At 36.4% G+C, this 15071-nt stretch overlaps 1 protein-coding gene across 1 annotated transcript; it reads right to left on the reverse strand.

Moving 5' to 3' along the window:
• Window positions 1-925: 925 nt before the first annotated feature.
• LOC105327310 (ankyrin-2) lies at window positions 926-14368 on the reverse strand. Its single transcript, XM_011427699.4, has 4 exons — window positions 14224-14368; window positions 6614-9391; window positions 3944-4517; window positions 926-3605 (listed from the first exon to the last, which is right to left on the reverse strand). The coding sequence occupies exons 2-4, from the start codon at window positions 9351-9353 to the stop codon at window positions 2429-2431; spliced, it is 4491 nt and encodes a 1496-aa protein (XP_011426001.3). The 5' UTR covers window positions 9354-9391; window positions 14224-14368; the 3' UTR covers window positions 926-2428.
• Window positions 14369-15071: the final 703 nt, after the last annotated feature.

Genomic DNA, 15071 nt, shown 5'->3' on the forward strand with positions numbered 1-15071 from the left:
ATTTCAATTTCTAGTTATTATTCACAATAACGATGTATGTATATTTTTTCTATCAGTTTGAATTCATAATGGCAATTCAACATATGCAAAAATAATATTTTTATAATTTGATAATATTTAATGATTAAGATGAAACATTTGCAAACATAAATGTATTTAGTCTAAGAGTTACTTCCCTTTCATTATTACCGATAAATTTCATTACCTCATTCACGGAGTAGAAACACAATATTGCCACTCTTTTGTTATTCTTGTAATATTTCTGCCTACAAGTAACTCTTGGTTTTCCAAGGGGATGCCCACTCTGGAAGCACTAGATATTTGCCCTGTTCTCTATCATTGGCCAATCTTAATTAGTGTCAGGGCCAATTCTCTTTCTCTGTTCAATTTTGTGAATGAAAATTATTTTTTTCTCCGAAATAACTTTGATGACTTGGCTGCCTTTCTTTGGTACATGCACTTGTATATCACTAATGTTCTAAAAGAAAACTTCTATATTTGGGATATTAATCAATTCTGATGATGCAGTGCTATCAGAATGCTCGATTGCATTTTGCATCATAGCTTTAAAACTGAACACTTCCTCAACTTAACAGGGATTGACTTGATTCAATTATTCATAATACATGTAATACTTTTTTGGCTGTTGACATGAAATGGATTTAGCATTTCCTTTTGTCAGTTTAGTCAATACAATTGAGGAACAGTTCCATATCCACCAATTCAATTAACATAATTTTTGACGATCTCTCAGAAGAAACCTTGCTCAATATGAATCCTGTTTCTTCTTCAATCTACTAGGTATAAATAACCTGTAGCAATTATAAGAAAATTCCCAAAAGGTTTGCAACTGTAGTGGCTGGCTTCGATAATGGTTCAATTTTGTTTCTCAATACATGCACTTCAATACACAACAGAAACTATAGAGGTTTTCACAATTTTATAAAGTTTTTTTCTTTGAACATTGGACATCAATCATGATAGCAAACAGCACTATAAGGTAAATAACCATGGTAACAGCAATGTAGACAATACATATATACAGGTGTGCACAGGTAAATGTAGATAAAAATACATCCTTATTTACAATCAATGCGCTGGATTTTCTTGTTACGTAAATGATGAGGTGTTTAGGTTGGTCACTTAACTCACATAATTGTTACATTGAGGTTCCATTGATTTTTCTGTGTACATGTAGTAGCATTCAAATCAAAATGAAATGAAAGAATTCAAATCACATTTTTGCAGTAAGTTTACAGAAATGGGTCCAATTCAAAGAGAGGCAATTTAACTAAGCAAATGTTTGCAGAATCTGGGTAATTCATGTATGGGTTAATTCATAACACAACTCATTAAAGGAGGAAAAGTTAAATGCAGAAGAACAGTTAAAACTAGTACAATTCCAATAAATACTTTAAACACAACAGCACTGAAATCTAAAGCTACGAGTGGAAACTCCTTTTCAACAGGATACCTGGTAACTGTGTAAATTTATTTGTACATGAAGATCCGTTTTTTAATATTAAGTGTACTTATTGTATCAAATTATACATATACAAGTATAAAATGTATTATAACTTTCTGGTATTAAAGTGAGAGTTGCACTATATGACTTGAACAGATCCAGATAGTGACAGAACATTACAATAAAACTGATACTGACACCCACTACTACAAATAAAACGCCTTTCTATAACTGATGTTAATGGTGCAAGTATGCTGCAAAATAATAGCATTTTGGTGCGTTCTCTCACATTTCTAATCTGTATCTGCTAATTTTAATGGCAAGAAAAAGTATTTGAACGGCTATTAAGCAATCTATTACGTGTTAAACTACATAGAAATGAGCCCCAAACCAAACTCGATAGGTGTAATGAGTAAAATATCATTGAACTTGTACAGTATTAAGTTATCAAACTCCTACAATGGAACTTCAGCCAAGCATAAGATTTCATGTATTGATCCTGGTATCTCTTACACTGTAAAGGTCTTGCTTCAGTTCTTCTGCGACACAGAATTTCCACTAGTCTCATTCCCTACCAGCATTTCCCATGTAACATGAAGCATGCCAGCAAGTGAACTGGATAGCCTAGTTACTTCGGCACAGAAACAAGACAGATTGAAATCATGATTAACAAAGAACTAGAAAAAAAAAATTTAACATGCCCCAAAAAAAGTATCCTCTCATGCATGAAGTTGATAAAAAATAATTCAGTCTGATAACGATCAAGAAATCTGGTAGTAATGCAAAACATGAACAATAATAGCAAAACAGTGCTAGGTTATTGTCCCTGAAATTACTTAATATAACAAACAATGAAAGACAAATAAAAATTTTACATCTCCATGTACAAGACATTAACATGCTATGTATAATCTAAAAGTTATCTCCCATTCAATCTTCCCTCGAGCCTACCAACTCCGATGTCTACACATCAAATGCCCCTTCTAGAGCTGTGAAACTTGTGACCTCCGGGCCATTCGTCAAGGTCACCACACTCTCAGCTCCATCTACACTGCTGTCTCCACACATGGTCGATGTGTCCATGGTTCTCCTCATCTTGCTTGGAGAGGGTGCATCCAAAGAGTCCACTTTATCGGTGGCATTCGAGACCCCCTTCGGTAAATTATAACGATAGTTTTCTATTGGGTGCAGTTGTTTTGGTCTACGCTTACGGCCACTAATTCTCACATCTGCATTCCTTGAAACACCCTGGCTTTCATTCCTCAAAGAAGTTGTTTTGTCCTTGGTCTCTACTCGTTTCTGTTTAAGTTCCTCATTAAATGCTTTTCTCTTCTTAAAGAAATGCTCCCAAAGTTTCTTCTGGGACACTGATGGACTCAAATCTCTCAGAGCAAACGTCTGGGGCTGTCTCACGACGAGAAGTTTGTTAGATCCATTTACATCATGCAAATGTTTCAAGAAATTATCGATAGAAAACAATTTTTCACACGTGCAACATCGAATACAAGGGGCCAGGGGACCCTTGTACAAATCCAAGAACACATTACCCGCCTGCATCCTTCCTCTCTGACCATTTTTCAGAGTCATGTCCTTGTGGACAACAGAAAGAATATTTTCTTTGCCATTTAAATCCTGCTCTTCACTTTCAGTCTGTTGCTGCTTGTTGTTACTATTGAAAACAGTCCACTTTACTTTCAACGGACCCGGATATTTCTTACTTTTCTCAAACTTCAGTTTCTTAGGTTGTAAAGATGTGTTGTTCAGTTTATTATGATCACTTTTATTTTTTCCTGATTCCTCTGAGTTAGAATTGACAATGTGCCCCTCACTTTCGTTTTGTTCTGTTCTCTGTTTCTTCTCGGCCGAGGTTTTACTCTCCCCGTCCATTCTGTGTTTGGATGCCCCCCGCTTTGTCTTTTCGGGCTTGCTCTCCTCCTTAACCTCCACCTCACTCTCCTCCGTCGTGTTGTTGTTAGTATCTCCCTTCAGCATTTCAAGGAAATTGATTTTCTTGTGCCGAGTCCTTGATTGTGGTTGCTGAGGTACGACGCGGGGAGGGGGAATGGCCGGTAATGGGTTTATTTCTCTCACTTCCTCCTTAAACTCTATTACTGCTGCCTTTGAATGATTTTTCTTGCTGCTGCAAAAGAAAGAACAAAAATTTGAAAATCTTAATTTCAGAGTTCTTGTCTAGTTTACAAAAACTTTGTGTTCAGATATTCTTATTCTTTATTCATCATTGATTAGCATGACATGGCCGTGAGAATCTTCATTTCTTATTTCTTGTTGCAGAAATTGTACACGTTTACTTCACAGTTACCTCATATTAAATAATTTTTATTATTTATCACTCATTGGTATGGCATGAAGTGAGAAATAAAACAGAAATTTGAAGCTAAACAACATTCATCATGTTTCTCTTGTGACAAACAATACACCAAACAATGATGTACAGTTAATAATACTGATGAAACTGACCTATTGTTTTGTATGGGAACCCTGGTTTTGTCTCCCATGGTACGACACCTCACCCTGGGGGGATGGGATCCTGGATTCACATAATAACCTATCAATGACTTGGCATCATCTTTACTGATGATCAGGGTGCTCTTTGAGTTAAAAGCCTTGCCATACTGAACCAAAAAATAACGCTGCATCTCAGTACAGTTCAACACTTCAATTCCCAACAACTGGCATCGTTTTTTCAGTATGCCTGTGTCTTTAGCTGGCAGTATTTGTTTATGAATGTCCACAAGTCTCACAAATGGGGCATTGTCAATCATGATGGCCGGCAAGTCGTTCCAGTACATGCTGACGGTGACAATCCAGGGAGCGGATGTATCCGCTGATCCGGCGGTTGTCGGCTGTGCTGGCTTTTGTAGCACTGCTGGACTGTTTTCTACAGGGGGCTCTGGGAAAAGTTTCAACTCGGACCCGAACAAGTCTAGAGAGGATTTCTCAGCTGGGATGGTGGACAGCTCCGAGAAGGTGTTTTCTGTGGTCACTGCGGTACTGCTGGTGGTCGCAGTTGGAGTAGCCACTGTTCCAGCGACTGAAAAATTATAAAATAAATCTTTAAAGAGTGATGGTCCATGGCTATATATGAAAATATTACCTACAAAAGACAAATAAAAATTTCCCCATGCATATAAATATAGGATCATCTTGTTCTTTTAATTTAAATTTGTTTGGCTATTCTACACTATTTAACACAAACTACTCTCTCATCTTAAAGCACTCTAGTGTTTTGTAAGCAGTTCAAGGTCAGTCATCAACCACTTGTTAAATAAAAAAGAATTCTTGACTCCAGAACTATGGAAATAATAAGATGGTTTCCTGTGTACTCGTAACCCCATCCATTATGCTCTTGATTAGCTTTTATATGAGCTGTATGCAGCTCTGTGGTTAGATGCCTGGGAGAACTACAGCTGAGCATGATGAGACAATTATGGAGCAGATGTAATGAATGCTCTGGAAGAAGGGGCTTATGCTCTGATAAATCAATTCAAACTTTACTCATTTTAGTGGGTCAGTGTTCCCTTATATTTTCAATTTAAACATTTTTTTTTAGCTCATGTATTGGGTAATTTTGTTGGGAGTTGATTTTAATCAACTCTCCTTTGCAGTTACTCTGGCAAACCGAAAGTGAAACAGTGTTTGGACCTAAGCACAAATCACCACCCCTGACAAGACTTAGTTCTTGAAAATAATAGAAAAGTTCGATGTAATGTATGCTGAAGCATTGTTTTTCAAGGAAACTTATCTATAAACCCATTGAAAATAGTCAGATTTTATACAATACGAACAAGTTAGATATTTTTGTAGTCTCATGTATTCCTACGCCAGAGTTTAATACAGGCTCGTTCAACCAAACGTTCGGCTGTCGCCGTAAATCTCTGACAAGCAAAGAGGCTCTCTTGCTTGTCGGAGATTAACGGAGACAGCCGAACGTCTGGTTGAACGAGACGAGAGTTCGATATCAATAGTGATTGGATCCATACAATTTTTAGAATTGTTTCAATTACTAATACATAGTTTAAAATCCATCTTTAAATATTACACAACACAATTCATATGGGGTTTCTCGAAATTCTTGTCAGAAAAGTCTAAAAATCCATATTATAAAAAAGTGTGTACGGGTAATTCAAATACAGACTAGAAACTAATTGCCATGCAAGATAAGTTGATTTTAAAATAAATGATAATCGATATAATCAACTCCCCTCAGTACTTCAGTACTTTGATTACACAAGTCATTGAAGTGCAAGACAGTTGACCTAACTAATAGTAATCTAAAATATCACAAAATTTCTCAGGTGTAAAAACTTCAGCAATGAAGGAAAGAGCTACAGGTCTATTAGCCCTTCTGTATGACCTTGAGTATGAAGATCAACGACTTTGAAAGGACAAAATAGCATTAGCATGATTAGTGATATGTTAATATTGTCATGTTTATATGCATTAGAGGATTATGCTTTCTAAATCTTGTTTTTAATGTCTATACATATCTAGCCTATGTTTGTAAAGCAAATAGTCATAAAAGCAGGTTGTTAAAATGCTTTAAATTTCAAATTACTTTTAAAATTTATTCAATTTCTTGGTTTCAATTGTAGCTAGAATCTTTAATATAGGAAAGTATATCAAAACATTATTCATGAGCCTTCTATCTCTGATTAAAAAATTGTGGGGTTTTTTTTAAGAATAAAAACAGTGTTATTCAAAATAATATTCAGTGGTGATACGATCTCTGCACATTGATTTTTTTTTATTCTACCCTGACAATTAACTGTTAATATATCCAGTTATATAATCAATTGTTGGCCTTTTAAATTTTATTTTTAAATACCAATATTAAATTCATTGTCCACTTGTAAATTGTACGTAATAAAATAACTTGATGTTTCATTGAACATGACATTCATTTTCTGAAGTGTTTGTATTTTGCTAGAGGGGAAACGTTACACAACTCTGTGACTGACTACAGTGTTGTCAATCTGATAACATGATAAATAAATCATACTGGGTAATAGTATATACGCATAACTTAATGCGCCTCATGCCTCATTTCCTTTTAAACATAAATTATTCATCTACCCCCACGAATGACATGCCATGGCCAGATTACACTGCCATGAATAGAGAGCTTACCACTAGAGGTGGGAAGCATCTGCTGGCCAGGAACTTCGCTCGCTCCCACAGGAAAGTTGCTGGTTGAAGTCGAGGAGGTCGGAACCTCCAAGTTGAATTTGTTGTCAGCGCTAGAGATGTCTGGAGACTCACTCTGCACCTCATCCATGGCATTATATAGTATCTCCATCTGCTCTGGGGTCAGATTTAGAATGTCGTCATTGGTTCCTCCAAACAGGGCTGGGGGCTCCCCAAAGTTAGGGATCTCATTTACAGGAACTGGTGGGTTCTGATCCCCAGTTTCCATGCTGAGAATAGTGTTAATGAGTTTGCTCTCTTCATCAGAGATGCTTGAGTTTGTCCCTGTTGCTTGGGGTGGCACTGTGGATTTTAGGGCTTGAAGATTGTCAGTATTAGAACACATTTGCTGTGGTATTTTATCACTATTTCCAGATTTAATCAACTCTAAATCTGCATCTGTTAAATGGGGAACCACAATATCCCCAGGCTTGGGTAGAGGGACCATAATCTTATTGAGTGGTACAGATTTTTCATCCACACTTGTGGTTCTTCGTCGGCTTCTCAATTTCGTGTTAAGAAAGTAAATATAATCATCCTGGTATTTGCCTGTTATTTTTAGTTTTGAATCTGATGTTCCTCCCTTGATGTAATCGGCCACTTTCTCTGATTTTGCACTCCTCTGTCGAGTGGTAGGGGCGGGTAGAGGAGAGCTTGGCAGACTGTCCTCATCTTGAATGAACTCGTCGTTAGATTCTGTGTCTGTACTGTCTGTCTGCACAACTTTCTTCACTCTTTTGTCCTCTGCCTTCTTGATCTTTGTGGAGGGGATTGGACCCTGTAACTTTGGGAGACAATAGTCATGATCATGGTCCGTAACACTGACCCACTTCCTTTCTAAGACTTGTTGAAGTGTCAAGTCCGAGAACTGGGAGGTTCTAGCTCCCTGGGTGACTACTAAGGGAACATTGTTTGTGTACACTGTGTTAGTAAGAAGAGAAGTGGCCTTGACTGGACCCCTCTTTTTTGTTGGAGATTCCAAACCCATGGCAGTGTTGCTCACAGATGCAAAAGTTCCAATACGGTACTTCCCAAATTTGGGGGACACTTCTTTTGGGGCAGTGGTTTGAACAGTTTTTGCCACCTGAGGTTCAGAAACCATGGTAGACACAATAGAATCACTCGTTTGATTGATGTCACTTGGGAGTCCTTTGTCCACAGGACCATTTATGGTGTTTTTGTGATTGCGAAGAAGGTCTTTTAGATTTATCCCATTTTTGGGACCATCCTCTGGTGCAGAACTAACTGTGTTTTCTTCATTTCTTTCTTCTGGCTGTGGGACAAAGGTGGGCCCAGCATAACAATGGTCAATGTTACTTATCAAGGCAGCACTAGAACACTTTGGACCTTCTGTTGATTCGGAATTCTCTTCATCTGTGTTTGGACTTGACACTGAATCCAAAGATGTGTCTATTGTTTTTGTTCTCCCCATTTCTGATGCAGGTGAAGGATTCTCTGTCCTTTCACTCTTGGGAGAATCTAAATCCAAACTGAGTCGTATATCGCCCCTATTTCCCTCATATCGCCAGCTTTCTGAGTCACTCACATCTTCACACAATTTAAAACAACAGCCTTCAGGTGATCCAATGAATTCCTTCTTCCCTGACAATTCACTATGAAGCCTGTTTTCACTATCAGTTATATCGCTAGGTCTATTGTCACTATGTATTGCACAATTGTCGGTTTCCCCCACAGAACTACCTTCAATGCAAGGCCCTGGTGATGAAATGGTCATTTTCAAATTACTCAATTCCAGTGAATTGGCCACAACTCCTGTGCAGTCGTTTTCTTTGTTCTGATCCGAATTTCCATCTTTTGTTATTAAGGGCCGAGTCTCACTGATATCATCTTGGCTGGGGCTATGATCGTCTGTTTCCTGGGACTGTTTACATGTTGAACTTTCTTCCACACTTTGATGACTTGATGGACAGGTAACACTGCTGCTCTCACCTTGATGTTCCTCCGGGCTATTTGTATTCACACGGGTCACCTGTGCTGAATTCACCTGTTCTTTGTTCAGTGGATGACTAGAGTTGCTCCCCGTCTTCTCTGCTATTGACGTATTGGGTTCAGTCTCATTTTCGCAGGTATTTTGCACTGCTTGATGAAGGTCTATTGATTTTGAATTCACACTGACTGGTGAGGCTCCGTTTTCCTGGGATATAACATCTGTTGTAGGCTCCTTGTTCTGTTTACACTTCTCAGACGAAAAGATGGTAACGGGTTCTGGTGTCTTTGCAGCATCCGAGTTCTCCTGTTTTTCTCCTTCCTCTTCACTCTGCTTGTCTACACAGACATCGGTCTTGAGGATGTTTTTGACAGATTTTACACTACTGAAAGTCTTTACCACTCGTTGGTCTCCCGACCTGTTAACAACTGTCACAATCACTCTCCTATTGGTGTCTTTTAACTTGACTCCGTCTTTTCCTTGAGGCACGAAATCAGACGAGAAACTCGAGTGACTGATTTTATTAACAACTACTTTTTTTGCATTGCCATAATTGTGTTCGTCAAACATCTTCTCCAAGTCCTCAGTGGTTGAGACATTGTCGTTGGTGGGGGGTGGATCAGAGGGAGCGGTGTCTTGCTGGGGGGTCATTGTTTTGGGGATGAGGCTGGCTGCATTGGCAAGGATGTCCAGTGGATTGAAGATCCTGGTAGAGGTGGAGTGACCAGGCATCATCACCAGTCATGGTATCCAGTTTAAATCATTTCCCTCACCTGTAACAAAACAAGCAAGGAAATATTAATGCCTGAATTAATCTCATCAAATATTTTCTTGTTTGATATTCTTATCTAAAAATATCTGAATCTGAAGAGCAAGCCAAAGGATATGGAGTTTCAGATTGTAAAAACAGGTCAATTTATATTGTATTGACTAGTCTATTACTGGGTTCAAGTACACATATTCTAAACAAAGCAGTTGTTGGTAGAGATTACACCTATTTCCTGTATAAAAGGCGGTGAATATAATTTCCAGTGTTTTCACATTTATGCAAAACAAAATCACACAGTCATGCATACATAAATTAACATGGTTTTGAATTTGCCTTTAAAATCTTACACCCTTTGAAAATAATTTGAAAACTCTTAAACAATACACCTTTATCGGTTAAATAAATCGTGCAAATACACCAAAAATAATCATAATTCTCCCCTGGGTGCTCATTTCTTCTCCAATTTTTTCCTTTTAAAGCCTAAGGTTATATGTTAAACCAGTCTTAATATCCTAAGCTTAACTAAGAAATCACTGAACCATGGTCTGCTGTAAACTACGTTTTAAGAAATTTCAGGTTATTCAATACAAGCCAGCTCATAGGGATAGCATTTTTAAACTACACCCCACCTATAATCACACACTCACAAAGTACACACTGTGTCGACACACCTGTCGGTGCTTTAGATAACACAGGTAAAAGTAAATAGACTCTTAAACACATTTCAAACAAGCTCTGCATATCCATACAAAAAAACTGAAGGAGCAGAAAATGACTACAATTACACGACAGGCACACTTTCTGTAACAAATATTACAAATTTATTTCAACATTTACTACATTTTATAAATTAATAATCAAACTAGCAATTCATTTTAGCTTCAAAGAAATATTCTGTATCATATCAATTTATCAGAGCAAATGATTAGAATGCTATGAATTTTCTACATGAATTAATGCATTCAATTGCAGCCAAAATCTAATAACCTACATTCTTTATGTTGTACTACAAGCGAACGCTCTGCAAGCATTTGAAGCTCGTTATTTTAGACGTGATCAGTGCCGGGTTGTATTGATCAATGCGCTGGGTTATTGATCATACATCAAAGAATCAATGCCAGGATATATGTCTCTACTTGTACACTGATCACTATTCTCTATGCTTTCTTTGCAATCAACATATAAATTCACAGAAAATATCACTCAGTGGTTCAAAGTTCTAACAACTGCTAACAGTTGTCCCTATGTCTACAAGTTTTGGTCACAGTATATAACCTAAACTTTGCCTCAGGTGATCTTTCAATCTGGCAAAAACTTCAGAAACATGAAAATATCATTATCAATCTGCAAACAATGAGAGACAACCCACATAATTATTAATTCATCCCCCTTCCATTATATACTCTCTGGCACACATTGATCGGCCATTTCCTCTCTCAATTCTGTAGCTTTGGAACGTGATCGTCTAATGAATGTCTTGTTCAACCAGTCAGCACTAATAAACCGAGTTGGGCAACTTCTTTACAGGTCATTTACCAATGCTAAGCTATTTGTCTAACTTCACGTGTGAGGGTCACGTTTTAATTTGTGTTGGCTCATTGAAACTGATGTCTACTAATTGCTTGTTTGGATTTTTAAATTATATCATGGCTTGGATCTTCCTGTTCTAGCTTATTACCGACTGCTTAGCATATTTTTTTTTTTAAATCCTTTCAACGTACATATGAAATCCAACATGCCAAAAGCACTAGATGAGAGGATGAACCCAGTATATGTGAATGGTTGAACTGATAATGACTAGATACAATGTTCAGCCCATTTAATCACTGGGGCACTACATGACACAAAGCATGTTCAACAAATAAAAAAAAAAAAAATCAGCATCGAAACTACAAAGGTAATAATTACAATCATCATTAGAACTTGAAACAAAATAGCAAGATAAAATAATGAATAAACTCTGTATCAAGAGAAACCATGATAGACTAAAGAAAATGTAAAGAGTCTACCAAAACAATGGAGTAGAATTCGACAAAGCAACTCCTGCAGAAAGATCACTCAGGGAGGCTTTGCGTGCAGACAAAACCCAGCAGGTCCCCTGTAGACAAAATAATGAAGCAATAAACTAGTTGTTAATGGCCTATCAGTCAGAAGGGGGAACACCTGGACAGTAGATCAGTCCACATAGTCACCATCTGCTTTTATTATCCTCTTATAAAAGAAATCTACCTGTGAAGTACTACCGAGTTTCATTTTCACATCTGTGTCACACACACGTTTTAACAAGGTGAAAATTGGTTTTTCTCCATGATGATAATCATAAAACTACAAAATACCAATAATTGGGTTTCCCCACAATTATTGCATTACCAGTACTTTGAAATCTACTGCAGAGAAACATACAGCAGGTCAAGTTGAGAGATATCATGTAGGTAAAGCTGATTAGGTTCAATACACATGGATCAAAATCCCCACACATCCTGTTAACTCAATTACTAAAGTACTTGCATTATACACCCAAGAGGAATTTGTGTTTCCTGTCCTTCAGTGATAAGAACATTTCTTTACTACTAAAGGGAGACAACTTGGAGATGTGTGCCACCACATGCATTGATTTTTTTTCCCTAAAGTTCTGCGATCGCCTGATCAGATGTCCTCTAGTGAGTCACAAGATTAAATATTCCTTGTATGCAGTATTGCAGGTCTTCTTTTGATTATCTTCTTCTGATTATTTGGGTTGTTATTCAAGAGCATAGCTCATTATGGTGCAGACTTAAAGACACAAATGGCACTAAAACAATATGAACTCCAAATACAATGTATCTATTTATCTGTAAATAGGTGTATAATTCTTATATCATAAATAAGATCAGGTTTCCTATGCTCTGAAGTCTCTGCATGATGTTAATGTTTCCGATCTCAATACCACTATAAAATCACAAGGATCTCACATTTGAGTTATCAAAACATTATTTCCCAAACACTACAGAGTATCCAGTAAAATAACCAGCCCTTGTTAATTTCAAATATTTATCAAGAATTATGTAACTCAAAACTTCAAATGGTGGTTGATAATTCAACAACTCCTATGATCCATCACCTCCATAACATGGTAAATAGGGCATGTTCATGAGAACAAGTCAACGATACAGTATCTGTATAACTGTCACTCCCAACTTCTGATGCCTGAGAAACACTACTCCATGAGAAAGTTCTTCCTTATTCACCAGTGATATCAATGTGATCCAACTTTAGATTTCATTTTAAAAAGTATTGCATAATATTCTACATTGAATTTATTATTAAAACATGTAGTACATTTAAAATAACCTACTTCGCTTCCAATTCTATGGGTATTTAAACATTCATAAATAAACTTGTATTTCAGTGAAAGATTTGACCCCACACGTGTTGCGAAATGGCCGTTATCTATGCATACATCGGACTAAACAGGATGTTCCTTGGTGATAGCTGAGTCCTTCATTTATCCTCTTGAATTAATACAGAAACAATAATTCTAGGCTCAATTTAGGAAATTAATTACTTGATCAAATTTTTGTAAAACCAAGAGCAAATGAAAATTAGCACAGCAAATTCAATTAACAGAGTCCAAGGTTTAATTTGATAATTCCACAAACCATCCTTTTTCTTTGAAGCGTGTGTCATCAATTGACAGGAAGTTCTACCTAGTAGTGTCAAGAATTCAGAAAAAAACAAATATGATCCAAGCACATCAAATACTCAATCAAGTACCTAGCTGGAAAGATATACCTGGAGGAAAGGTAAACGAGTGATCTATAGAAGGAAAAGCCAGCTTAATACCTTTTACAAACATGATCTAACAACAATTATTCAATACAAGAGAGACACTAAGTGAGGCCAGAGGGATAATCTGCTGAAAACAAAATCAAGTCATAAAAAACCTAGATTTCAATAAATTTTCAACTCTAATTATTTGATACAGTAAATTGTAAAATATCATAGACAACATTCAATCAGGATGAACAGGGATGCAAATACTTATTATAGATGCAAGTTATTTATGTCTCCTACATTAGGTGTCATTCTTTACCAAATCTCTCTGATTTATGGCCTGAAAATGCCAGTAAAATTGAAAGTAGTAATGGAGAAGTAATGGAGACCAATTTATATCCATTTATTTAACTTTATTTTTCCCCCTCATATTTGAAAATGAACTGCACAAAAAAGGGAGTGATGAATATTCTAGGGGGCGAGGATAGTATTTCTTTACTCACTCTTTACTCTGCACTGCAGGTCAATTTACAATTAAAAGTGTTGGTAAAGACTGTACACCCTTTTCTTAATAAACAATGCATTTTTTCATACAAATGTGAAACACTTTTTTGTTTATTTATATACCACTTTTTTCTCCTCAATGAAATTACTTATTATAAAATAGTCAAAAGAATCAAAACTAAACAAAATTAAACAACATTTTCACCACGTTTGGCTCTACAGCATGTACCCATGACAAAAAGCACATGGATTCAGTAGTAGCTATTTATAGCACAATAACAATAAAAAGGCCCACAAGGGGTAAGCGTTTTCCTTTTTGTCAAAACAATGATTAACGACATTTTGTACTTATTAATTTTATTTAAAATCATGTTTAATGTGTGATCTTAAAACTCCCCATGTCAAGCGATAAATGACATCTTTATTACAAATGTTTTCTTTATCAAGAACACGAGGGCGCCATTGGCTGATTTTCCCCTTTCTATAGCGTACGCTAGCAAGGCAGACGATTCAAGTGCTTTTTATACATGGTTTGCATAAAACCAGACGCTCGATTTCAACATTTTCCACCATACTTACACACATAGAAAGTTATTTTATAACATCCAATTCGATAGAATGCGAATTGTTTCGACAAATGCTAGTTTAATGTAACGTTTCTGCACTGCGACGATCACGCATCAACAGCGTAGTGTGGTTTGGTGGAATGTATGACGGAATGAGATCACGAGACTTTTAGTCACAATCTATTTTTAAGATTTTTATTGGGAAAACGAAAGAGGATATATAACAGACGCGCAAAATTAGATTTTTATATTAATGAGATATATGATAAAATCATAGTGATAAATCTTTGGCACATTTGGAAAACTTATTGAGCTTTAATTAAAATATTCATTTAATTTTGGTTAAGAAGCTTATATCCTGCTAATACAAGGTACCTGTAATTTTCGAAGGATTTTTACTGCATATTTTGTTTTAAATATTTTTTGCACAATCGTGCAGACATTATCTGTATATGACTACATAAGTGATGAAATAAGTTTAACTGATCAGCTGTATTCTAAGTCGGAACCAAAGCAAAGTTAAGCCAATCAATAACCCCCCCCCCCCCCCCCCCAGCATTTAGGATAAAAAGGAAAATCATAGTCAATTATTTTCTTTTAAACTTTAGTCACAAAACTATTATTTTTCGAAGCGAATTGATCTCTTCACTTAATGTTGTAATATGAAATGAAATTGGTACCAGTGATAATAAAAGGGAAGTAATTCGCAGTATCAAACAAGAAGAAGCCCCCCCCCCCCCCCAAAAAAAAATAAATATATTTACTATATTAAACGGCAAAGAAAGCTTGAATCAATTGATTTGACTTTTTTTTGTTATTTCTCTGCTCGTTAAGACTTTCTGAGAAATAATTCTGGACTAA

This window comes from Magallana gigas, chromosome 8, assembly GCF_963853765.1.
Source record: "Magallana gigas chromosome 8, xbMagGiga1.1, whole genome shotgun sequence".
NCBI lineage: Eukaryota > Metazoa > Mollusca > Bivalvia > Ostreida > Ostreidae > Magallana > Magallana gigas.

What these genes read in the sequence shown, in the direction of transcription:
- LOC105327310 (XM_011427699.4), bottom strand. Translation starts at nt 9,353, where the DNA reads ATGATGCCTGGTCACTCCACCTCTACCAGGATCTTCAATCCACTGGAC. An exon ending in GATGCTTCCCACCTCTAGTG is followed by an intron (nt 4,518 to 6,613) that starts GTAAGCTCTCTA and finishes ATAATTTTTCAG; the next exon opens with TCGCTGGAACAGTGGCTACT. An exon ending in GTTCCCATACAAAACAATAG is followed by an intron (nt 3,606 to 3,943) that starts GTCAGTTTCATC and finishes TTTCTTTTGCAG; the next exon opens with CAGCAAGAAAAATCATTCAA.